The following is a 27,856-nucleotide window of genomic DNA, read 5'->3' on the forward strand; positions in this document are numbered from 1 at the left end:
TAACATATTTTTTAAAGTAAAAAAACCACAACAGGTATGTGAGGCCAGGATAACAAAGGTAGATTATTGGTAACAAAAGATGAAATTACATTCTTTTAGGTTTGAGTTAAATATAAAAAAAATATCGATAACAAATGGTGAATTTGTTTTCTTAAAACAAAAATTAAGAGAGAGAAAAAACATTAAACAAAAAATGAAAAACAAATGATAGTCAGATGTTGTGGATTAACCCATTAAACCTGCAAACCGATAAAAGTCTCAATTGGGTTCAATGATTTATTTTATTATTTTTTTAAAAACCAAATATTAAAATAAAACCAAAAGAAGCCACCTGAATGGTCTTGGTGTGTGTGTGTGTGTATAAAACTGCCTAGACACGTTGGTCTTTTAGCCCAACCCGTATGTCTGGACCTGTCTTGTTTTTTTATTTTTTAAAGAGACAGATGACACCATTTAAAAAAAAAACAGCAGACAACGTATCATCTGTTTTCTATAAATTCCAATAATAAAGGGTTGTTGGAAAATTAGGGGTTCAATGTTTTTGATTAAAAACCCATTTTGAACCATAACACGAAGAAAATACTTTAAATATCTTAATAAGCTTATCTATGGCTATAAAAAAAACAGCTTAAAAAACTAAAATAAACCCAGAGCTAAAATTACTCATGTGGTCAAATCTATCTCCTCGAACAAAGAAAAGGAAAAAAAACACCTAGATCAAACTCCCTTATGAGATGAAATTCATTAACATAAAAATCAATTATTTTTTTTGCCAGAGTCGTCGACAACGATTAATTTTTTTCTCTATGTTGGAATCCAATGAGCCTCTCTCCCTCCTCTCACAAAAAAAGGATTGAAAAATGAGGAAAAACGAAGGAAACGAAGTTTGATACTAAAATTGAATTTTTAAAAAACTAAAAGGCCGATTACTTGATAAGTAAAAAAAAGAGACTAAAATGAAATTCTAAGACGCACCATTTATTTTACTTGTCCTCTAAGACGCACCATTTATTTTAGTTGTCCTTTCCATTTTAATTTCCTATCTTTTAATTCAACTATTCCTTCTAAAATAATATGTAATTGGATGTTAATTTAGACTTAAAATGGTTCAATTGTGGAAAAAAAAAGTTTAAGGATCAAATAAAAAATTTAGAAAATTTAATTATTTCAATTTACGGTGACTTGTTTGAGAATGAATAGTAAAAAAGCTACAGTAAAAGTGATACGACGTAGTTTTTTGTATAATTATTTGGGATGCCAATCTTTTCGAGCTTTATTCCAATTAAGGTGTCGTTTAGTGGTTTTGCTTTGGAGATGATAGTTTCATGGCCAACAATTGAACAATGATGCAGGAAGTGCTTGGATTAAAAAGGCATACCTTTGTGGGGAAAAAGAATCTGTCCCTTTATAATATATCACGTGTCTTCATCAATCTCATTTCTTGCTATCTTTTTATTCCCTTGTACTAGCTATCATTGGTCTGTATAAATCATCTACAGTCACAGCAGAAATTAATATTTAAAGAAAAAAAAATAAGGAGTATTCGTTTTTCATTAATTTATTGGCTGTGAAAAAAAAACATATATTGTACGATATTTTCTATTGTTTAATTGTAAACCTTCAAGTTATTATATCACTGTTTTTTTCCTAACAAAACCTCCTAGAAAGAAAAAATATATAAATATTAATTGAGCTATATACTCATTATCTTCATAAATAAAGTAATTAGAAGAATAAAAACAATATCGATGCTCCTTCAGTTGCAATAAAGGAGGCTAAATGGTCAAAAACAAAAGAAACTACATTACAATATCGAAAACTTTTTAAAATATCTTTTATTTAAAAATACATTAAAATTTATTTGTAATACTGGCACATAATAATAATAATAATAAAATATTAAAAAATTTATTTAATACAAAAAAAGTATCAAAATACCATGAAACTCCGGCCACGTCGCCGCCCGAAACGGGCAAATACGGCAACGTGACTCCATTACGTGCACGAGCTAACAAAAGCTCATGTTTCCTTTCGTCGTAATTAGTTGATTGTCCTGTAATGATTTGTTTATCATTTACAAGGATCGGAGGAGAAAACCAAATAACACACAACCCTTTAATTAAGATTAGTTAAGTGGTTCGTTAAACAAACAAATCTTACAAAATACTTTACCCGTTGATAAATAAATAGGACTCTAGCTAGTTCATTGACAGTGATTTTTTAAAAAATATATATAAAAAAACAAAAATTCAGCAATCAAAACCTGAATAGTCAATAGTTTTTGTCAAGTTTAAGGATCTATGATAACAAGAATATATAGTTCCGGAATGCACAAGGCATTTGATCTTCCTTCATTCGCAATAAAATGTAATTGACTTCACAAAATTCTTGAGAATTGATATATGGTTTGAACTTTCAAGTTACCAAGTTTTTCATACTCGATCGTTGCTTTCGGACAATCTTGCAAGTTTCAACAAATTAAATTCTCGACAGCAACATGTTACCCTGTACCAGGGTCTCTTTTGCATCACCATATATTAAACTCTGTCTCTGGTTATATGCTTTTGGAACAATTAATCTCACGACAGCTGCACGTACAATAATGGTTCACCTTCCTAGCTAGAGTATATTTTTCTCTCTTTTTATATTATATATTCATGTAATTGGTTATAGGGAAGTTCTTTTGAGATATTAGGGTCATAGTTGCTTTTGAAAGTATTTTTTCTTAAAAAATATATTGAAATAATATTTTTTTACTTTTTTAAATTTATTTTTGATAATAATACATCAAAACGATATAATATCATAGAAAATTAAGAATAAAACATAGTTTAGAAACTTAAAAAAACTTACCTATTAATGATAAAAAGTTATTGTATAATGTGTTTATCGCATATATATTATCATAATTGATTGATGAAAATTGTTTATGTTGTTTCTATGAATTCAAGAGAAGAAGAAAGGAATAGAAATTATAGTACGTAAATTAAAGGAAGGAAGATTGTATTTATTTATATATTTATTTATTAAAGCATAAAAGGAGTCAGCAATTCAGCCAATCATCTCCTTGATGCTTTAAGATTTGTTTAAGAATAGGTTGGTAGTTAGTTCGTTAATTATATTATAAGTTAATGGTAATTGTTAGATGCATTTGAATTCACAGTAAATCAACTATATTGGACCAATGAAAGTCTACCACGCAAGAACCTCCGTTTAGTTTTTTATATTATCCAAAATTAGATAGCGGGCGGAATGTCATGTCTTGTCAAAGTTTAGATAAGGTTAAAAAGCGTCTCCTGTCACGGTGCCCTCCGTGGCTGCCTTCTTGGCCATGGGAATAAACAAATATATTATTTATTCGCTTTTATTTTACTGCAGACAGTTGGCTACTCATTGTATTCTCTTGCAGTAATGATTTTAAAATAAATTAATTTAGTAATTTACTTATTAGAAATAAACATGAAAATTGAGAGAAACAAGAAAAAATAATAATTTTTAATAAGTTTTTTTTTCAAATATGTTTTTATCTCTCATTTTTTATATTTATTTCTTATATTATATGTATTAATAGTTATAGACAGGGACAATAAAAATAAAAATATATAAATAAAAATATATTTGGTTGAAAAGATAAAGATAATGATATGAAATAAATCTATAATAATTTTGAAATAATATTTTGTATTTTTAAAATAAAAAATATAAAAAAAATCTTATATTCTCTGTGTCTTTTTCGCCTAAGATAAAGAGTAAATGCTATATTAAAGATGGTAGCATGAATCATTTGAAAGAAAATGAGAATACGGTGGGAAACCAAAACAGTGGTCCTTTAATAATTAGACAAAATTGTTACAAAAAATACTAAAAGAAGTCAATGTTTTCCGTAATTCTTCTTGTAATTTATTGTGGATTCGCATAGTAAAATTATCATATTATACTTAAAAAAGAAACACATGGGCCGGCTTTAAGGGTATTTTTTAACTTTTCCACGAGATATATTTTGTATTTAGCATTGGTAAAGGGCATATATGCCTTTTCCCCTCTTGATTGCAGAGTGTAAAGTTCAAAATACCCTTAAAAGCATAATTTTTTCTTGAAAGCAGAATTTCGATTTACTTCGGGGGAGGGGCTTTTCTGGTTTTACCTTTTATTTAGCACAATAAGATTACCCAAATATCCTTGGATTTTAAAATAAAAGCTTTTATCTTTAGGGGTATTGTGTCTCTTGAACAATATTTTTTTTGTAAATTTAATGTGGGGTTAGGGGTGTTTTGGTATTTATCAAAAAAGTGAAAAAATTAAAAGCTACAGTCACATACTCACATACTGGTCAAGCGTCGACGTGTTGAGGATATTCATGCTATTTTGACGACGCGTGACACCTCCTCCAGTCTCTAAAAATACCCAATTGTCGTCTCAGGCGAAGCGTCTTAGGGCAACACTTCTTTCTGACTGACATGTGTTGTCAACATCTTCGTTGTTAGGCAATAGATGAATTATTTTTTCTCCACCCTCTTTTCTTTCTCCTCCACCCACCCAAAGTTAAAAAATGTCATAACCTTTTGTATTATTTCAATTGTGGTCCTTATTTTTTTTATTGTTCTGTATTTGCTTTAAATTCTTTTTATGATTTTTTTTCAATTTCATCATTTACCATTTTATTTTATTTTTATGTCAGATTCGGTCCTCTTTCTTTTAATTGATTTTTATTTTGCTTTTCACCCTTATTCTAATTGATTTTCTTTTCAATTTCATACCTGATTTTTGTTTTTAATTTTAATTTGGTCTCTATTACTTTTATTATAATTTCTTCTGGTTTCATTTATTTTTAATTGATTTTTTATATCCATCCCTCGGTGTTTGATTTTATTTGATTTTGATGCCAAATTTGATCATCGTTTTTTCAATCATGGTTTTTAAACCTAACCCAGGGGTCGATCTTGGACAAGTCCCGGATCACATATCAAGTGGGTTGACCAAGGTTACCATGATCAACTTAACATGAAAAAAAATATTCAATGGGTTTTAAAAATAAATTCACAAAGAAGTTGCGACCTTGTTTTTTTTAATCATGGTTTTTAAACCAGGTCTGAAGGTCGACCCCTAAATAAGTTTTAGGTCATAGGTCGAGTGGGTTGGCCAGGATTACCCGGACAACTAAATTTTTATTTTACAAATATGTAAAAATGACATTATTTTGGTCAAAATTTTACAAAAAAAAAAAATCAATGGGTTTTTTAAAAAATAAATAAAAAGAATTTAACAAAAAAATTGGGTCCTTATTCTTTTTATCATGGTTTTAAAATCCGGCCCAGGGGTTGACCCCAAGCAACTCTTGGGTCACGGGTCGAGTAAGTTGACCTGGGTTACTCATATCAGCTGATTTTTTTATTCAGCATAAATGTCAAAATCACATGTTTTTGATAAAGAAAAATCAATGAATTTTGAAAAAATTTAACAAAAAAAAAATATTTCTCATTTTTTTATCATGGTTTTTATTCAGCATAAATGTCAAAAAAATTGCTGACTAAATAAAAAAATAAAAAAAGACTAAAAAAACAAGATGAATAGTCTTACGTGAGAGGACAAATAGTGTCATGTGAGGCGATTCACGGTGAGATAAGTTATTTTAATTTACACGTATCCCACGACAGCACTACCCTACAGTACCTCAGGCATAGGAAAATGCATCCACCACTGACGGAAAAGGGCATGATAGCTTATTGACAATAATATCAAAGCTTACTAGTCCTGTCTTCGCCATCTTCTCCCTGTAGTGGCGAGCCCCACAAGATCCCTCGCTAGATCCTTGTCTACCCATCTACCCCTCCTCGTTGGAATTCAAAACTTCTCAGGGCTATTTCATTTTCAATCTTGACAGGGCTTTGTCAATTCCCAGTTATATTCAAAGCACGAGCACCCTAATTAACCGATAACTTTCCCTCTGAATGATGGATTAACTTAAGACACGTAGAAACCAAACCCCTGCTTTACTCGAGAACCACAAATTCTTATTTATTAGTACATTACGATCACTTGTTAGGTTTGCGTTTTTCGCTTTGCTCTTATCGGAATTGTACAGGCTATGTAGAATTAGTCGTCGCTTGATGGGCAAACTGCTACAGAACTCTTTCTTCGTTCATGCATATACAGCACACGGATTAGATGGCGTCAAAACTTTATCTTATCTTGAACTACACGTACAAAAAAGTCTTCAAAACGTGGTTGAAATGGCTGATTATCATCATTATGGTTCTCACTTCTCAGTTGTGATTCTTCTTTGGTCTGAGTCGTCAGCATCAAAGTTAAGCTGGCAAACGTAAATTTAGATTCTGAGTCGGAAATGTACTCACTCGATCGATAAAAAATATTTAAGATGATATGGGTTTTCATTATAATTATTTTAATACTCAAACCACCTTTATTATCAGTCATCACTCCAATCATGGCAAAACGATATTCACCATGGCCTCCACAACAAACAAATCAGATTTAAGCTTTGCCACTACCACCGTTGTCGTCAAAAAGCTCATCAGCCATGGCCACCACAACAACCATATCAGATTTCAAGCTTTGCTACTTCTACCGTTGTTCACCAAAAATCCATCATTATTAAACGCGCTAGTGAGAGAGAAGCAAGGCAAAGCTACGATCCGGCTATCTTAACACCAAGCTGCAAGCTACTTTCATCGTAAAGTTTGCTTTATGTGCAGAAAATTTCCAGGTCCTCAAACAACAAATCCAACCCAGAAACCAAGGAACAAAGAATGCCTGATTCATATCGCATAAAAAGCTACTACTTTTCCTGTCCAGAATTACAAAGAATTGAACAAGACCCAGATTTAAGCTTTGATGGCATTGTTTCAATCAAGGGAGATAAGGGAAACCAAGTGTATTTAGGCTATTTCTCTCGTAATCTTTCATATTGAAAACCCTAAGAATTTGAATTTTAAGAGAGGAAAAATAGATTTCTGGTTGAAAAGATAAAGACCGTGTTTCTTGCGGCCTGGGTTATTAAAATGCAAGATATTTTATGTTATTTTAAATTAGTGTTGATTAGAGATGTAGATTTTAATTTTTTTAAAGTATGAAAATAAAGTTTTATCATGATTAAGACGTGAGATTTTAGATTATTTTTCTATAATATAATTATAATTATAAAATCATGAATTAATTAAAAAGAAATAAACGTAATCTATGGCACGTCATTTATATATATGATGCTCAGGTAGAATATATGATTTTTTTAACCAATGATATGAAGATGTAACAAATTAATATAGGTATACGTGTGCATGTCTTCAACTGATCATCCCTGTAATTTAATTTCATTTAATATATATATATATATATTAGAGTATTCTAAATTAAATTATTAAAGAGTAAAAAATATGTAAAATGAACGAATTGATTGTTATATATATTAAAATAAATGCAATAGATAAATAAATATTAAAATAAATGTAAAATTAGTATTGCATGGTAATTTAATTATTAATGTTATATATTAAAATAAATGAAATAGATAAATAAATAAATAAGGCATGAGATTTAGAATTAAACTACCACCCTTAATTTTTTTTTCTTTTTTTAGAAATAGATTGTGTTCTGCTTAATCGTATATAAAAATATGAAAAGTTAAAGGTTATAAAAGAATATAAAGTTTGTGATATTAAAAGTTACAGGTTAGGATTGGTAGGAATTTAATGAGTTAATTCAATATATTTAAGTTTTATTTATTTTAAGACATGTAGATTTAATTTATTTTTCTATTTATACATGTGAATTGAATTTATTTTTTAATATATAGTTTTATATTAATGGGAATAGTTTTTTACCTATTTGTTGGATCAAGCTGAAAAGTTTTCAGTTTCACCCTTTAAAATTAAATATTTTAATAATTAAATTTCATGATTTTATTTGATTTTTTTATAAGATTACCATGATATCACAATAAAGTTTTATATTTGATATGCTAACCTAGTATTTTTTTATTGTTGTTTCTTCATATTTTATTTATTATTATTATTTTATTTTATTCATGTTATTAAATTAATTAAGTTTATTATATCTAATCAAGTAATTAACTAAATCTCATATATATATATATATATTTATTTATTTATTTTTAAGAGTGTTTGCATTGTCTAAATATTTGTTTATGTTGAAAAAAAATATAATTTTTTTACTTTTTAAAAGTATTTGGGCTGTATAAATATTTTTTTTTACTTTTTTACTAGTGTATTTACTTTTTTTAAAATTAGGTCGGCTTGCAATTTGGCAAGCGGGGTACCACTAGCCTCGTCTAACATGTTTGTGTTTGTATACAGCTTCAGTACTATAGCTTCGTACGAACAAAGGGCGTTACTTTAAAAATAGGACTCGGAATTTTTATTTTATTTCCAAGGAAAGACACCCATCCAAGCGTCATCTAATCAAAGGGCAGCCAACACCTCAGAAGGCAACTATACGGAAGGTCTTAATGTCTGTTGTACCTCTTGACTGTAACACGCTCTCTGTTTATTTTTCACAAACAAAATTACTTAAAAATATATTAAAATAATAATTTTTTTATTTAAAAAATATTTCTATTCATTTTTTATATATATACACGGTGAATTATGAGGAGTCCGAGAGGGGCCAGCAAGGCTGAAAGAGGGCGGGCACAGTTGTGATCGTTGAAATGGTTTCAACTTTCAACCCCAAAACAAGACAATAATTGATAAAAACATCTTTTGTTGAGCTGATGCACACAGTTTACAAGCCCACGGAATTCATGAGTGGGTCCCATGAGATAAAATCTCTTTGTCGGAGGCCGTGTTATCGTTGAGAAGTGGCTGGTGGTCCTCGAGATGACGAGGCGTGTAAAGATTCTCGGCTGCCGGGCATGATTTGATCTCTCCCAGAACTGGTTAGCTCTCCCTTGACGTGTACATGAAAACAAATGTAATTTCCTGTCCCGAATATTCCTGGGATAGTTTATTCACCATTACAAATCAGTGAATTCTTCATGAAGGATTCAGGTAACATTATGTTCCCTTGATTTCCAGATAAAAAAAAACATTATATTTACAAAAAAAGATTTTGCAAGATAAATTAGGAGTGCTTAGTGATTGTTTAATGGTATAAATATATTAGGTTAACACTAAGTTAGAAGTTGCTGGTTCATGTATTTGATAGAGGCTTTTGTTTGACGGGAAAAGCTTGTTCTCTCTAGTTTCTAATACCATAAATAGTGCATTGATCCAGTTTTGACAGGGAAAGCTACGATGAAAATAGTAAAGAATGCGTAGACTATCTGACAACAATGCTCAGGAATGGTTTCGGGGATCCTCGTAAATTATATAAGAGAAATTGTTGTCTGAATCGTTTATGAATAAAAGAATAATTAAGACTAGTTTATAACCCAAAAAAACATATGGAATTATGAATGTTCTAAAAGTAGCTATGATTAGTTTATTAGTTAGCACGTAATTAATAAATTATTGTAGTTAAATTATTGTAATTAATAAATTATTGTAGTTAAGTGTTGAAGGAACTTTAACGGATTATATGCTTGCGAATAAATTTTTCGAGCTAAGATTTTAGACCTCGGTTGTTTAAGAAAAGAAAGTAAGTAAATATTCACACACGTATTGCATTTTATAATAAAAAAGATCAAACAATTGCTATGTTTAGATTGATTTGCTTATATGTGATGTTTGTGAATGCATTGTATAGATTTTTTGAAAGAATGTTTTATAAATTGATTTATGAAAGAAAGTGTTTTGGAATGAATATATAATTAAAGGTTGCATAATGACTCTTATATGACTGCGAATAAAATAATGATATCTGGTGAATGGAATTCTTAACCCTAGAACTCGTTATAATAGTCCACCAATAAGTTAGAATAATTGATAAAGTGTGTGTGGAGCTTTCCTTGTAAGTTGTGGCTAGCTTACCCCTTTGTTCCCTTTTTTAGACAAGTAGATGACTTGAGTAAAGAAGTTAGGGGGTGATTGTAATTACGGGTGGACTATGTTTTTATTTTTTTTCAACTTTAAGCTAATTTTTTGTGTATTTTTTTTTTATTGTTTTGATGTCCTGAAATCAAAAATAAATTTTAAAAATTAAAAAATATTTTAATATATTTTCTAGCAAAAACACACTTTAAAAAGAAATCTTGACCATACTCTCAAATATGCATTTATTGAGTTTCAAGCTATGAAGTTTACATTGTCAGTTTAACTTGTTAGTTGAGCTGAAGGAATGAAATAAATATTTTAACTTATTATTGTACATTTATTATTAATATTTTTGAGGACTTGTAATAAGATTTTTAGTACTTTTTGTTATTAAAATTTTCATCAGATTTAATGTTGTTAAGTGATTATTTGTAAAACTTATAATATGTTTACTGCAATGCCATAACACAGGCGTTGTTCTTATATTTATAGTAGGAGATAATTATATACAAACGAGTAAGGGATACACTATGAAAGTTGAGATACACTTAAAGTGATCTTAGCCTGATCCTTATCTCCTTCTGCAGTAGTGGATAAGCTGAGATTAACTGTATTGTTAGTGGGTTGGACTAGGTCTCTAATACGCCCCTTCAAGCACAACGGTATGGGAAGAACGTTGAGATTGGAACGCAGAACACCAAATCGTGAGGAAGAGAGTGGCTTGGTGAAGATGTCAGCGAGTTGATCTTTGCTGGAGATGAACTTGATGGAGAGAAGTTTCTTGGCTACCATATCACGTACAAAGTGGAAGTCAATTTCCACACGTTTCGTTCTTGCATGAAATACTGGATTTGCAGATAGATAGGTGGCGCCGATGTTGTCACACCATAATACTGGAGGTTGAGACATACGAATGCCAATTTCAGAACATAATGACCTGAGCCAAGACAATTCTGCAACAGTGTTTGCTAGTGATTTGTATTCGGCTTCAGTGCTTGATCGGGCAACTGTTTGTTGTTTGCGACAGCTCCATGATATTAAGTTCCTGCCAAGAAAAATGCAATAACCCGCAGTGGATCGTCGATCATCACGACTTCCTGCCCAGTCAGCGTCAGAGAATGCCTGGAGATTAGTGGATGTGGAAGCATAAAAGTGAAGTCCATGTTGGATTGTTTGCTTGAGATATCGAAGTAAACGTTTGACAGACTGCTAATGAAGGTCGGTTGGTTTGTGCATAAACTGTGATAGTTTATTTACACAAAAGGAAATATCTGGGGGTGTGATGTATATATATTGAAGGGCGCCAACGGCACTTCTGTACAGAGTTGGATCCAAGAGGAGATCACTTTCAAAACTGGAGAGATGAGTAGAGGAAGCCATTGGAGAGCTGATGGGCTTTGCATCTGCCATTTTTGTTCGTTTGAGAATGTCCATAATATATCACTGCTGTGATAGTATGATTCCCTGATTGCATGGCATAACTTGAATACCAAGGAAATAGTTCAGTGGCTCTAAGTCTTTGACTGCAAAGTCATTGTGTAATTCTCGGAGTAGTGACTGAATAGCAGCATGACTGGAGCATGTGATAATGATGTCATCTACGTAAATTAATACCAACATGAGATAATCAGTGGAGCGAGAAATAAACAAGGAAGTGTCTGACCGTGAGCTGACGAAACCAAGTTGAATCAACTTGGAGCTTAACCGTGAAAACCAAGCTCGTGGGGCTTGTTTTAAGCCATATAAGGCTTTGTGCAGCTTGCAGACATGAGACTGGTGTTAGGGATGAATGAAGCCAGGTGGTTGTGTCATGTAGACAACCTCAGTTAACGTTCCATGAAGGAATGCATTTTGTATGTCAATCTGATGGATAGGCCAGCCACTGCAAAGAGCAAGAGAGAGAACCAGACGTACCGTAGTTGGTTTTATCACAGGGCTGTAAGTTTCACCATAATCTAGTCCAGGTTGTTGGTGAAAACCTTTTGCTACAAGTCGTGCTTTGTAGCGATCAATGGAGCCATCTGCCTTTCGTTTTAACCGGAACACCCATTTACAGCCAACGACATTTGATGCTTCTGAAGGGGGGACTAAAGTCCACGTTTGATTCTGCAGTAGTGCATCAAACTCAGTATTCATTGCTTTTCTCCAACATGGGTGTTTGCATGGCAGTGGAGTAACAAGTGGGTTCCATGGCTGGTTGATTAGATTCAGTAAGAAGAGCTCGGGGTAAGGGATAACGGACAGTGCCATCTGTATGAATTTTTGGTTTGGTGATGAGGTTCTTTGCACGTGTGGTCATGGGGTGAGTTGATGAGGGAAGGGTTGTCTGTGAGCTGGTGTCTGGGATAGTTAGGTAGGAAGGATCAGGTGGGGGAGGGGGGTTTAAGGAATCTGAAATGGATAATGAGTGATTGGGTGATGGTGTTGTGTCAAGAGTCCGTAGGATGATATTTTCTGTTGACGATGGAATGTCCAAAGAAGATGTTGCCGTGGGCTGATAGTCATGAGGAATGAGTAATGGACTTGGATTGTTGAATACCTGCACAGATATGTTAGGGGACAAAGAAGATGTAGGAGAAGCAGACGTGTATGGAAAGGAGTTTTCATTAAATACTACATCCCGGGAAATATAAACTCTATTTGATGGTAAGTGAAGGCATTTGTACCTTTTATGAAGGGGACTATACCCTAAAAAAGACACAGTAGAGACCGTGGTTGGAGTTTATTTTTATTGTAAGGATGTAAATTTGGCCAACATGCACAACCAAAAGTGCGTAAGAAAGAATAATCAGGTTCACGATGAAAGAGAGTGTGAATAGGTGAATTATTTCGGAGCACAGGGGTGGGCAAGCGATTAATAAGATAGCATGCTGTAGAAAATGCATCTTCCCAAAATTGGAGAGGAACTTTGGCGTGAGAAAGTAAGGCTAGGCCTGTTTCGACAATGTGTCGATGTTTGCGTTCAATTTTTCCATTTTGTTGATGTGTGTGTGGGCAAGAGACACGATGGGAGATACCGAGAGATTGAAGGAGTGTGTGAAAGGGATGGTATTCACCACCCCAATCAGATTGGACGGTACAAATTTTTTCCTTGAAAAAGCATTCAACATAATTTTTAAATTTTTGAAAAATTCTAGTGACATCACCCTTACAATAAATGGGATACAACCAAGTGTATCGACTAAAATCATCTAAAAAGGAAACATGATATTTAAAACCAGATTTAGAGCATATGGGAGCAGGACCCCAAACATCGGTATGGATGAGCTCTAAAGGACAGGTGGAGCGAGAGAGAGACGCAGAGAATGGTAATTGTTTGGACTTGGAGCTGAGGCACGCGGAGCATGGATCAGTGATTGTGGAATTGGAAACTAGAAGTTGAAAGGAGGAGAGAATTTTTTTGACTAGCTTAAGTGAAGGGTGGCCAAGCCGTGAGTGCCACTGAGGAAGAGAGACACGCTCACCAATTAAAGCGGAAGGGGGTGTTTGATGTTTAAAAGATGGAAATTGATAGAGACCATGACTATTCGGGCCGTGAAGCAGCAACTTCTTCGAACGTCGATCCTTCAAAAGAAAATAATTTGGGTGAAATTCAAAGAAGGTGTTAGTATCAGATGTGAATTTATGAACCGATAATAAATTCTTGGAAATTTGAGGAACATGGAGAACATTAAGAAGGTCAAAGTGAAGAGTTGGAGAAAAGAGACGGGTGTGTCCAATATGATGAATGGACAACCCTTAACCATTGCCAATTCGTATCTGATCAGGGCCATGGAATTCTTCAGATTTGAGGTTAAGGTTTTTCATGTCAGAAGTGACATGATGAGTTGCACCAGAGTCTGGATACCAATTGAGATCAGGACCATGAGAAGGAGCTGAAAGGTAGGCCTGTGGTGGCTGAGAGGAGTCTCTGGAGAAGGACTCGTTGTAGCGGCTGGAACAATCAAGAGCGATGTGTCCCACACGGTTACAAACTTGGCAAACAGGGCGAGGAGAAGAGCCACGACCAGGAAAGAAGTGAGTGTTGCGCCCCCTACCACGTGACTGTCGGTTGGAATATGGTCGTGAAGGCCCCCTTCCAGAAGATGGGGCACCAAGGATGGAGTTGTAGCCGCTACAATGAGGTCGGAAAGAATTTCCTCCATGGGCAGCATAGCGAGCCCCAGTGACAGAGAGGTCAATGGATGAGTAATGGTGCTCAAGTCTGAGTTCATGAGAGAGGAGATGGCCATAGATTTCTTCCACAGACAGGGGTTCAACACGAGTTGTAACTGACGTTACGAAGGGATTATAATCGGGTCCTAACCCAGCAAGTAGGAAAGCCACCATTTCAAAATCATTAACAGGCTAACCCACGGTAGCCAAGGAGTCAGTGAGAGACTGGAACCGTTGAAAGTAGTCAGCAATAGAGGAACTTCCTTTTTTTAAGGTGGCCAATTGATAGTGAACCTGCATGGTGCGTGCACGAGATTGGGAAGTGAATAGTGTCTTCAATGTTATCCAGGCAGATCTGGAGGTGGTGCAACGTGTAACATGAATGAGCATTTTTTCAGTGAGAGTGGAATTTATGGCACCAAGAATGATTTGATCTTGCATGGTCCAATGTAAGAAGGCAGGGTTTGGAGAAGTGATAGTAACACCATCAATGGTGGAAGAAACAGTGGACGGTGGGGGGGAGTAGTGCCATCTACGTACCCGAAGAGATTTCCACCTCTAAGAGGAGGAACAATTTGAGGGAGCCATAAGGGATAGTTGTCCCGAGTAAGTTTAACAGGATTGAAGTTGGTGAAGGTGATCAAAGGAGGGGATTGAGTGGAGGAGAGGGTTGCTACTGCAGACATGATGAGGGAGGAAGAAGAGAAAGATTTTGACGTAAGTCAGGTGGGCTCTGATACCATGTAAAACTTATAATATGTTTACTGCAATGCCATAACACATGTGTTGTTCTTATATTTATAGTAGGAGATAATTATATACAAACGGGTAAGGGATACACTATGAAAGTTGAGATACACTTGAAGTGATCTTAGCCTGATCCTTATCTCCTTCTGCAGTAATGGATAAGCTGAGATTAACTGTATTGTTAGTGGGTTGGACTAGGTCTCTAATAATTATTTGTAAAATTCATACATTTAAGGCCCTTTTAGTTTAATATTTGTGGTTTTTGCTAAACTTTGTAAAATTAGCATTTATAATATCCGAGGTTAAATGCTAGATAAGTGTCTACGCATTTTTAGGGGCGACAACATAAATTTTGTGTTTTGTATGAATCAAGTTACTTGCTGGAGAAACTACTTCAATTATTTTTATTAACAAGAACTAACAGGGGAGGGGAAATCATGGTTCCCCTCCTCACATGTTATTGTTAACTAGAACAATAACCATTTTTTTTTCTTTTATTCTTATTTTTTATATATATTTTAACATTAAATTTATTATTTATTTTAGTTTTTTTTATATGAGGTTATTATTGTCTCGACGAAACATCTTAGCATTTGGCTGATGTTTAGTTTTACAATCGTCTACTTTTTTCTATCATATTATTAAATAAAAATGATCTATCATATAGTTAACATAAAAAACCATTCAAAAAAAAATATAATTATTATGAATCGGGCTTCATGATTTATTTTGATTTATTTTTTTTAGGTTATTGCGTTCATAAAAAAACACATCGGCATTGGGTTGGTACTTAGTTTTTTGAGCATCTATTTTTTTATTATATTATTAAATTAAAAATTATTCAAGAAAAAAACATAATTATTGAGAAATAGATTTCATGATTTATTTTTTTATGGGGTTATCGTAATCATAGAAAAACTTCATGATATTGAATTGATGCTTGATTTTACAAGTGTCCATTGTTTTATTATATAATTAAATAAAAATAATTTTAAAAACAAAGTTATTAAATGCAATGGAGTTCATTACCATGACATAAGTTTGACGGGTTAAACTAAGTTAATCTTAGTTGATCCAATATGTCGTTTCAATAATTTTTTTTTAAAAAATATTATCAAAATCAAATCATGTTTTTATTAATTTTTAAGTTTTTTTTTTAACTTGTCAAATTAACTAGTTTATACTCAGACAATTCCCATGCAATTTAATTCGGGAAGGTTTCGGGTTTTATGCGCTGAATTATGTTCAATGATTCAAGCGTAATTTTTTTATAAATAAAATTTTTGGCCCTGCCACGACATATCACAAAGAATTATCCAGTAACGACACTTTATGAGACGGAATGGGCATGAAAAAGAAGAAGAAAAGAAAGCATGACAGCATTATGCTATTTTATAAGAAAACAATTACAAGAAAAATTGTTTTACATTCAATTACATGACCAATATGCAAACAAGTTATAAACAGCTTCCGTTAATATAAATATTTTTCCTTCATTTTTATTGTCGTGTAGTCATCGAGAGGGGTTTTTTTCTTCTCACAACATGCATACCACAGTTCCCCTAAAAAACAATTGTTCGGCTCACACCTCTCACCTCTCAAAGTATAGAATGTTTACCCAAGAGGACACGGTGTGAACGGTTCGACACTCTCATCCCTTAAACAAGATCAGGGGTTCGACCCCTCTTTATGTATAAAGAATTTCTCTTGAGGAGCACTTTACTCCTCTGTAGGCCGACCCGATACGAGCGTGAATTAGTCTGAACCAGCATCCAGGACACCGCGTGGTTTATAAAAAAAAAAACTATAGAATATTTCCTTTTAACTAGAACTGAACTCGAGCATTATGTGTGAAATTTCTTACTTCACAGATAGATGACTTCAGTTAAGATATCTGGATTGTTTTTTATTTAAAAATATATTAAAATAATATTTTTTTTATTTTTAAAATTTTATTTTTAACAATCCTAAAACATAAAAAAAAATTATCTTTTTAAAAAGAAATCTCAAAATTTACTTAACCCCGTTTAAAGAACATTACCAAACAGAAACTTTGTTTAATGAAAAATCCTGGCATGGTCATCAAACTCGGCGGTTCTTGAGTCAACTGTGTGAGTGTGATTGATGTTACCATTTTATCATCTACGTGGCATGAAAAGTGACTCAGGCTTCACATGGGCCAGGTCTCGGCTTGCTGGACTCCTTAGCAAGCTCTACTAACTTGGCCAACTCCCAGATCCTACATAGTTGATGCAGCGACACGTAGATGCTGGTCCGCTTCTCCAGTTGTCGGCCACCAAGGGGAGATAAGCCGGACCTAGTGACCTCGATCTTCCAGGTAAGCATGTCGGAATGTTGATGGTCTCTCTCATTTATCAGCGGCACCAACCACCCTTTGTTGGAGCTGTGCTTTACAGGGCACCCACAGACAACAATGGACCCATATATCATCCCAAACATTTCACCTACCTTACAGGAAAATCTTTCTAGCTATTACTTGGGTAGCCAATTAAATTCAGTTGCCTTTAATGATGCCTGCTGCTCCATTAGAGCCACGCAGCATGAGTTAGAGAACAATGAATCCAATCTCTTGAGCACCTGCAAAATCACAAGTTTGCATTGCATTGCAGTGCCCATGAGGAAAAAGGAGAGAGGAGGAGAAGAATAAAACTTTGTAAAATGGGGAATCCATATGAATTAGAAGAATATAATTTACTGAATATTGGCTGTGGTTAACTAAAAAAAAAACATAATCTTTGATTGCAAGGGACGTCCTTCTTGTCATCAGTATCGCATTCTTGAATGTTGATAATTCGCTAACTCGAGCATACGCTCCACTTCACCAATAACAGATTAGTAACTTGCATTCTGCCATCTCTAGAAATCGGAACCCTTCAGTTCTGCAATATCTCAGTCGAGCAGTTAATCACTTGTTTAGCATTGTAATTGCTGGCATGTTCTTTGCCTTGAAAACAATGACAGCCGGATCATTGATCACTTGATGTGCTGTTTCCTGTTCCACCAACCCAATACTGCTTAACAGCTACCAGTATCTTCTCAGGTACTAGGGGACCATCCTCGTGGTCCATCATTTTTGTATCCCATCTCATTCCTTCAGTAATTTTCTTGACCTTGTTCAGAACATCAACTTCATCTCGGAAGATTACTGTCCCTTCAGGCCGCAAAATTCGATCCATTTCCAGAAGGATGTCTTCCAGATTACACCTGTTTCAATCATTCAGGTACAATAGATTAGAAATCAGTGATGCTCAAAGTTAGATGACAAGCCGCAAAACTCTTAGCTGACACTAGACAGGTCCAACTTCTATTATATATACCCAACGATATTCACTATTTGACTTTTAAACTAGAAGGTTTTAGTCATGTTGCAAACTACAACTGAAATGACCAGCTCTTGAAATTTACTGAAATTTGACCCAATTTATGGCCCGCAGGGAGAAGAAAATGATGATGATGATGGAGATGAGGCTTACTTGTTCTGGTACAAACTAAAGACACCATTGGCATGGATAAAGTCATATGTCCTTGGGTATGTTGAGAACCCTTCACACCTGAAAGAAGACAAAATATGAAAATGTCACGAGGATTTCAAAGCAATGACCTTGTTAGGTTTCAATAGTGAAATTCTCAAGTTGATCTCTCAATGTATTTCATTTAAGAGATGGAATTTAAAGGGGTAAGAAATGGCTTATGATTCTCAACGTATTTGCCATTTGCACTGTCATAGGCATTTTGCTTGAGAATAATCGTAAGGGCCTCACACTCTCTCTTTTACACTCCTATTTTCTATTTATTTACCTTCTGGTATTTGATATTCTTATCTATTGAGGATAAGTAGAACTCAACTCAATTGCCATGACATACTGGTGGTTAATGAGTTGCAAGGAATTTGATAGACAGCAGCAACAAAAGTATCAATAAGAAAAATGAATTCACGACGAAAAAATGAACTGAATGTTTCTCAAAGGAAATTTTTTTTTTTTGCAAGCAAGTAAAACTACTTAGACATAGTCCATAAAATAAGCTAATTCTCATGAACATTGTGCACGGTGCCTCATGCTACATTTTCTCGGTAAATCCCAGTATGATCAGCAAACTGCATTAATTTCTTGTAAATAAGTGCTCAAGGGTATTAATTTAGAGGCAAAGTCTGTTGGTGTTAAGAGTCCAAGAAAACTGGATTTTACTTGCACCAGGGAGAGGGGGGCTAAGGCACATTGCATAACCTAACTGTTAAACAAAAGGAAAAAATCAGACCACTATTAGCATGGAATAAAGAGATAAGATTCAAAAGGACTTACCAGTCATGATAAATTCCAACTAAACCTCTCTCGTAAATAACTCCTAAAGTGTTCTTAGCAATTGTTGGAACTACATTCATCACCCAAGATTTTGGGGATTCAAGTGCTGCTGCAAATCCCCCAAGCCTTGCATTCATATCCATGATGTTCCGATATCTTGTAGTGCCAATCAACTTATTGATCCTTTTATAAGCATGTAGATGCTTTCTCAAAAGTTTATTGTCCTCCTCAAAAGATTCAGCTGTGACACCCTCAACAAATCCCTTGGCTATTTGAGGAGGAACTGCATGAAGCCTCTCGGGAAATTTCTTTAACCGCCCTCCTGCTACTTCATTTGCACTGGTTACTTTAGGGAGAGGAGTTTTGCAAGTTTTCATTTCCTTGTACCTAAAATAAATCACAGAAGAAAGAATTAGGGAAAAAATTGCTAATTATAGAAATTGAAAGGACCATTATAGCCAGTGATACCTTCAATTTTGTCAAAGGGGTCACTTGAGGGAAGGCTAATCCGATTAGTTCACCATGGAAATGGATAAAAGAAGAAGAAAAGAACGCTTTAATTGAAAATGGCACAAAGAACGAAACACTCTTTCTGCAGGTTGACCTGCAATCATGTTATTTATTTATTTTATATTTGGCCCCTTCAATTACTCGGTCAATCCATGGTTATCTTATTTTGAGCATATGTCACAAGCTATGTATCTAGTTAGTCCAACCATTAATAAGACATTTTCAAATTTAGATGCTTGGTATGAATTCAAAACAGGGTGAAACTAAGCCTTGGCATTGCACGAAGATTCACCCACAACCACAAATGAAACAAGGGTGAACACTACTCTGTCTAGCCCAACTATAAACATCTCAAAAGAGATATTTTTAACCTAGAAATGGGATATCCTCCCCTTTCCAAAATCTTCTATTTCTAACCCTCCAAATTTCAACCTAATAGAACACAAAAAAGCAAGCTCTTGAGCTTCTTCTTTTCCTTTTAAACCACCACTCAATGCCATCTTTCTAAAAGTAAATATGGCGAACTTGGCAAATCCATGAGCATTCCAACATCACATCATACTCGATGAGCAAAACAATTAATGTTTTCATCTTCTAATTGGATTTAAGATCTCCATCAGGTATAATAAAATACAAGCAAATCAAGTTGCATGCAAACTCACCAGACATCATCAGCATCTTTTGATTCACAAACACTAGCAGACTTCCTGTGGCAGGTTTTGTCATTTACTTTTTTCCTAAAGATGGCAATATCTCCCTTCTCGTACTTTTTCTCCCAGCAAAGACTTTCAGCCAGCTCTTCAATCTTTCTTTGCTCGGCTTGGAGATCAGCCTTAGACCGCTTCCATGTTTGATAGTAGGTCTTCCAATTGATTGGCGGGCCAGAAAGGATCCAATATCCACCAGGTCTGAGGACACGGTCAACTTCCATTAAGTACATTCCATCTGGATACAGGAATCCACATGTTAAAAGGTTGTAAACTTCCACCAGGTGAACAGAGATCTATTCAATACAATCAGTTCGTGAAACCTTAATTTCAGATAATTGAACATAAAAGTTAAGTAAATGTTAAACTAGAATGAGAAATATTCTTTTCGTGGAGTACCATCTTAAAAAAATAATAAATAATAAAATAATATTATTATTATTTAAAAACCATGAGTAAGTGAAGCAGTGTGTTAATTGTTTGTTTTCAAGTGCCCAAAAAAAAAGGACATAAAAGGTCAGGCCCATTGCTTAGGCCCCTAGTAGCAGGTCCGCCCTGGCCTTACTTTTTTTTTTTTTTTATCAAGGGTGCAGACAACACGTCATATGATGAGGCAAATGACATGTAATTCACTTGCCCAGTTTCCAACAACTGAAGCGGGCAAAAACTCTCCTTTAGTTTTCTGAACCAAACAATCCATTTTTCTACCAATTTTTGACTTGAGAACACATAAAAAACAGTATACACAACTCAAAAAACTCACTTGTCCCCTTAAAGTTGCCAAAAATCAATCAAAAAATGAAAAATCAACCCAAGACCCTATGTAAACCCCCGGGCAATATCATAATTTACACCCTAAGTCTTTCCCAAGCCCCGATCTGTATTTTCAACCAATTTAAATGCCAATAACCAACACCATCCAACTTCCCTAGTTGAAGAGAACATTTGGGCACCAAACTTGATCACTTTTATGCCCGCAATCGTGACAACCAACCACTTTCTCTTTCTACCGCCGTTTTTTGGCGAGTCTCTCTCATTAAGAGATCTTAAAACAAATAAAATAAACTTCTGAATCAAAATAAACATTGGTAAAAATTTCAGATCAAACTTATTGTTCTTTGTGTTTTACAATTTAGCGCCCTCTTTTGATTTGGTACTTCTACCATAATTTCAATGTTAATTCATAAAGAATCCTAATTCTTCATAAGCACCATAAAGAATCCTTCTTTATTTTGAAGTTGTAAGTAATTTTTACTAGAAATGGTTTGTTCACATTTCATGAACGTTTTTACTTTGATATATAGTTTCTGCAGTAAACACAAAGTGTCGTCAATTGGTTATATATATATATATATTAGCATTCAATCATCAATCAACTCTTGCAAACTTATAATTTTCATGAAAAGGATCCTTAATGCTATAAATTTATATATTTCCATCTATCAGCTGAAACACTGAAGTCTCTTGCTTTAAGAAATATATACAAAATCATCACTGATATTAATAGTAGTAGCACTAACCATTTGCAGTCCATGGAATAAGACATCGAGAGCACTGGGCCATATCGAAGGCTCTTGATGGGAAAGGAAGGCGTATTGAACCTAGAACCCCAATAACAGCAGGTACTCCCCGCTCCAATGCAAATTGTACCTGTGCTTCATGATTGTCTCGTGGTGCAAAGGACATAGCCAACACATTTCTTTTCATCAGGTATGCACCCCAGCTTGCAACCTATATGATAATTGCATTCATTAGTTTTGCAACTTAAGATAAAAAGAAACAAACATTAAAAATGAGTAGCTTTCATGCACTGCTTGCGAGAATGGAGGGGAAGGGGAGGAGGGCAGCATGTTAGGACCACTGGTGCAACAAATGTTACATTTTTTTCTCCACTGTCATGTAATTAACACATAAAAAGGAAAAAACCTAATGATCCTAAAACTGACAGGTCATATGACATTCAGTGAGCAAGATAGTGAAGAGGTTTTTGTACTTTAAAGAATCACCGAAAAACAAGGGATATACTATGGAACATTAGAGACTCAAGATTGGACCTGCATAAAGATATCAGAACCTTTGAAGAGGTATGGCCATCCCCTATTTGGCCATCGCATCCAAATAAGGACAATACCAAGTGCCTGGTTGTAAATAAGATGAATTATGACAGCCCTTGAACTATAGGGGAATATCCAACCCAGTAAAGCATTACAAGACTATCAAGCAGTATTTAGGTGGCTCCACACCCATGATAAATATCTCAAGACAAAAGACAATAGCTATAGAGATATTAGCAAAACAGTTAACCAAAAGTTCGGACTAATCACTGGTCGGAGCTCAATTCTAAGCTTACTAGGCAGCTGAACATTTATATACAATTTCGTATGCATGAGTTGATTACAATTTGATTGAAAATTTTGAAAATAAGAGCAATCAACTTACACCACAACCAGTATCTAGTGCTGTTCTGACAGAGCCATCTGCTATCGGGATCACAGATGCAAGTTCATCAATGTATGCATCTGCACCTTGAGGAAACATGGTTCCTCCTCCTGGAAATTTGAATACATCACCCTGAAATTGAACCCAGTTCTGAACAGCCTTCTCCACAGTTAGACTTTTATAGGGAACATTAGCATAGCGGACATAATCACGTCCTTTAGGCCAAGGAAATGGGGTCTTATACCCTTTGGGTGCTGGAATAAGACAGTGCAGTTTTTCCTCTTCAGGAGGACAATGCCTTTCCCGGTATATCATATTCTCCCGTGGAAATTTCATGGCTCGATCTTGTTCTTGGCAAGGAGTATAATCAGTATACTTAACATGACATGGCTTAAATACTTTGGCTTTTGGCTGAGAAGGCTCAATAATCTCAACATAATTATGATGGGTTTCAAAGTTCAGCTCGGTAAAGATATTGCAATCTGTCTTCTTGGTCATCTGTACAGCTATGCCATCTCCTTTTCCAAAACCACTCTTCTGCCATGCTCCCAAGATGTAAAAGAGACAACATAAACAGATAACAACGAATATAGACAATGAGTTTCGTGTTTTGAAGCCCATGGAGCTATGCTTGGTACCCATGATGTGGTTGGGAGAATCCCCTGAAGCACACAATAAGATGTAATATAGTTAGAAGAAGATTAGTTGCCATGTAGCATTTATGGGAGAGAATAAAGGTGAGAGGACAGAACTTCTCTATCATGAAAGACAGCAGATATGCTTAAACTATCAGTAGATTAAGATGCCTACTGCCATTCAGAAGGCAAATGCATGACTCTTAATATACTCAAATTGTTTACATACATGATTGACAAAATGTCTTCTAATCTCAACACGTATGACAAATAGATTGTCTTCCACGTGAAATCATTGCTAACTTCTGGTTTACTTCAATTAATAAATACATTTGCTGTCTCATTTAAAAATTTTAAGCTCTTTTTTTTATCAAGATGGTCGCGGGCTCACTAGTAAGAACAAGATGTATCACGAGAATCTCTGACCAGTGTTTTTAGCAATTTTAACATTAGCAGTCTCCGATAGAATTCATGAAGCAACTCAATAATTGGAAAACAAACAAATCTACTTCCATGGAAGGCTAACTCTCAAATTAGTCATCGCTAATTGACACGGAATTAAAGAACAAACTTAAAGAAACAGCACAAATAGTTACAACTGCAGAACGCTCGTTCTGAATTTGAGATCTAGATTTACAAATGAAAGTCATTTATTGTCATGAATTGTTACGCAAGCAGCTAAAAGAAATTTAGATTCACTTCCTGGGTCTAAAAGGTCTGGATTTGTTTCTTAAGCTGTAATAGCTAAAAGATACTCAAAGTTATTGCTGCGATTCATAGGCCTAAAGGTTGGTTATATTAAAGACGGACAGAAGACTTAAACGTTTATGGTCAAACAATAGATTTGACAACAAAGTTACCATCTTTAACCCAACAAGATCATAAATCAGCAAACCGAAGCGAGAGAGATAGAGAGAAAGTAACATCATTTGAAAGCATTTCAAAAACCCAGAAAGAAAAAGGAGCAAAACAAGCAAAAAGACATGAACTTTTGAGATCATTTGATAGCATTCCACCAACCCATTAAGCAAAAAGAATTGAACTTTTGAAGAAAAAAAGAGTAAAAGAAGTAGAGAACTGGATCAAACGATTCAAACCTGAAAAATAAATCTAGCTAGCTCTTAAATGAGAACTTACTTCAAACTCACAAGCAACCTTGCTCCCTCTCTCGATCTCTATGGTGCTAGAACTGGGTTTTCAAGTGTCCCAGTGCAAGTAGAGAGGCAAGCGGGGGGAGAGAGTATTAAAAGACAGGGTTTTAGTAGCTTGTACATAAATAAATATTCACACCGGGATTCTGGTCTGGTAGAGTGGTAGTTACACAAGATAAAAAAAACTTCTATCCTTGGTTATTTACAATTTTATCTGCTGTTAAGAGAGTGGAGCAGTGCATCTTCAATCAAAGATTTTTGGAAAATTGGCACATAAATTAGAAAAGAAAAAAAGACAAACTAATATGACAATTTTTTTTTATGAAATAGTATATTTTTGCTTGTAACAGTTCGCACATATATTAAATGTAGCACTGCTAAACTCCAACTAAATAATATCACAGTTAAAAATAAAATTTTAATTGATATCACGAATATCAACCGTGATATAATTAATTGTTGTTTCAACATCAATTATCATCTATTTGAATGAAATTGGATGAAAGTTGTTTATTTTATTTTTATATTTTAAAAGTGTTTTTAAAAAAATTTAAATTTTATTTATTTTCTTCTTTGTTTTAAATTAATATTTTTTTAGTGTTGTTTTAAAAGTGTTTCAGATCATTTTGATGCATTGATATTAAAAATAATTTTTTAAAAATAAAAAAATATCATTTTAATGTATTTTCAAATAAAAAACATTTTAAAAAACAATCGCAACCACACTCCAAAACAGGTTTCAAACTGTGTTCAAAGAAATTTATCAAAGCTTGTTATGGAAGCTATTTTAATGCAGTCACCAATTCTATCAATAACATGGATTAAAAATTTGAGGGATATAACTTAATTAATCAGATTCTAGATTTATTTTTTTAGAGACTATCAGTATAAGTCCCATAAATTTATTTTTTAGAGACTATCAGTTTGAGTCCTATAAATTTCAGAACCATTATAAATTTACATAGTCATTAATTTTAGGATCCGTACAATTAATTAAGATGCATACAAGCTGATCTGGACATTTGCATTAATAATAATAATAAAAATACATTTACCAGAATTCAAGCTGTTTTAATGCACTGATGTATTGTATCAACAACATAAATCAGAATTCTAAAACATTAAAAAATTATATATAGAATCATTGATGAAAATGATTATTTTAATGGCTAACGACTCATGACATTCTAGAAAGTTTCTTGTGGTTTCCTTAAACACAATTAAAGAGAGAAGAAGGGGAGTCCATGATTCTGTTTACGTTAAAATTTAACGTTAACTTGTCATGTTTGAAAAGCTTGAGATTTACTAAAAACTTTTTAAAAAAAAGTTTGTTAATTATTTTATAGAAATAATAATATTTAATAAAAATTAGGATTTTAAAATCTGACAAGATAAAAATATATTGTTTCACCAAAAAATCCTCCAAAGATGTTATTCTACAAAAAAATTAAATTGAATGTTATGCTAATTTAGAAAAAAAAATCCAAGATTTTAATGAATATGATAGATGATGTTATTATTATTTATGTGTAAATTAGATACTTGACACGTGCTTTGCCGTGTTTTTTTTTCAAATAAAAAATTATATACACATGCTTCTTATACATGTTTTTATAGTTAAAATAAATTAAATGAAAATTAAAAAGTTTATACATACATGTAATTAAATAAAACAAAAACTATGTGTGTTAATAAATAAAAAAAACCATAAACAATAACTAAAAATAAAAATAGCAAAATTAAGAAACAAATGTAAATAAAGATATTTAATTTTACAAGCCGAGACATTTACTTAATTGTGTTTGCTGAATTTTTTTATTCAAGCAAACAATAATAGAAATAGAGACATAAATTAAATTAACTGAATATAATAAAAAAAAAAATTATGCAATGCTATACATATTAGAAATATTATCTGAAGATGAAAAAATTTTATTTTTAAAATAAAGTTCATCTATATAAAAAATAAAAAAATATAGATGAATTCGAAAAACTCTTCAAAATTTAAATGTATAACAAAAAAGATAATCGTCATTTAAAAAAGATATTTTAAACAAAATAAAAAAGAGAAGAAGTATTAATGTAAATATAAATAAAAAAATAGAGAAAAAAATCATATAAAAAATAAAAAAATAATTTTAAAAAATAATTAGAAAGAAGATAATTTAGAGGAAGAAAAAACAAAACAAAGGCTAAACTATGTTAGGCATGACAAGACAGGGCAATTCACCTAGTCTAATTCCATGTGTGTGTCCTGGAATTGAAGCCATAAATTGTAAAGAGATAAAATTTTTATAAAAGGTTTTTGGATAAAAATTAGAAATTAAAAAAAAAAACTGAAATAAAAATATAAAAAATAAAGAAGATCAATATGCAATTTATGGGCAAGAAGAGAGAAATAAAGAATAAGAGAGAGATAAAGAATATGTCGATCTTTTCAAACAGGTTTTTTATTAACTTTAAAATCATTTAGAGCTCATTTGGGAACGCGGTTGCGGCTGCGTTCCTAAAAAATTTGAAATTTTTTTTTTTGCTAAAATTTAATATGGTTTGTATGTTTTGGATCGTTTTGATGTGCTGATGTCAAAAATAATTTTTAAAAAATGAAAAAACATTATTGGCATGTATTTTGACACAAAAAATTATTTGAAAAGCACTCGCAACCACACTGCCAAACACGCTCTTAAACAATCTAATTGCCCAACCAAAACTCAAAAACTAAAACTACCCCTAAACACAAGGCATATTTCTCTCTCTCTCTCCAATGGCATTTTAGTATTTTTACCACTCATAAAAAATAAAAAAGACCCACTTCTTTACCCTTATCAATCAGGACAAATATTATTTGATTTAGAGGTAAAAAAATAATTTTATTATTATAATTCACAATAAAATTAGTCTTTAGCTGTGATAACGACATTGTTTAGACCTCCCTGCCCTTTAAGTTTATAGTACCTCAATATATAAATACAAATGTAGAAGGAAGGGACAATAACATGTTTAGTTAAGGAAATAAACCAAGGACAATTTTAAAATAAAATCATGTTTTTTCAAAACAAAAAATATTTTTTTCCGATTATTTTTTCTATCCCGTAACAATAAACAAACATAATCTAAAACTTTTGAACAAAAGAGCAACTAATTTATTTCTAGTTATATCCACTTTGCAGAACATTTGGCTGGTAATCAATGTAGTATTTTTCCTTTTTAACACACTTGATCAGAAGTTTTGACAAGATAGCA

The 27,856-nt window shown here is 33.2% G+C and overlaps 1 protein-coding gene and 1 long non-coding RNA gene across 4 annotated transcripts; one reads left to right on the top strand and one right to left on the bottom strand.

Annotated features, from left to right (window-relative positions):
* Positions 1–16,834: 16,834 nt before the first annotated feature.
* LOC18094207 (probable methyltransferase PMT14) lies at positions 16,835–24,762 on the bottom strand. 3 transcript variants are annotated; one of them, XR_008057264.1, is made up of 8 exons: positions 24,560–24,740; positions 22,828–23,489; positions 21,909–22,119; positions 20,344–20,626; positions 19,172–19,558; positions 18,344–18,421; positions 17,566–18,074; positions 16,835–17,447 (listed from the first exon to the last, which is right to left on the bottom strand). XR_008057264.1 is itself a non-coding variant. In XM_024590884.2 (7 exons), exons 2-7 carry the CDS (start codon positions 23,467–23,469, stop codon positions 17,837–17,839), a joined length of 1,839 nt encoding a protein of 612 aa, XP_024446652.1. In that variant the 5' UTR covers positions 23,470–23,489; positions 24,600–24,762; the 3' UTR covers positions 17,521–17,836. The 3 variants fall into 3 exon arrangements, 2 of the variants coding, with proteins under 2 accessions (XP_024446652.1, XP_006368452.2); XM_024590884.2 differs by lacking the exon at positions 16,835–17,447 and having other exon boundaries at positions 17,521–18,074; positions 24,600–24,762; XM_006368390.3 differs by lacking the exon at positions 16,835–17,447 and having other exon boundaries at positions 17,521–18,074.
* Positions 17,943–18,571, top strand: LOC112325171 (uncharacterized). The gene is made up of 2 exons (XR_002979224.2): positions 17,943–18,091; positions 18,305–18,571. It is a non-coding gene; the product is annotated as an uncharacterized LOC112325171 (long non-coding RNA).
* Positions 24,763–27,856: the final 3,094 nt, after the last annotated feature.

This window comes from Populus trichocarpa, chromosome 1 (genome assembly GCF_000002775.5).
Source record: "Populus trichocarpa isolate Nisqually-1 chromosome 1, P.trichocarpa_v4.1, whole genome shotgun sequence".
NCBI lineage: Eukaryota > Viridiplantae > Streptophyta > Magnoliopsida > Malpighiales > Salicaceae > Populus > Populus trichocarpa.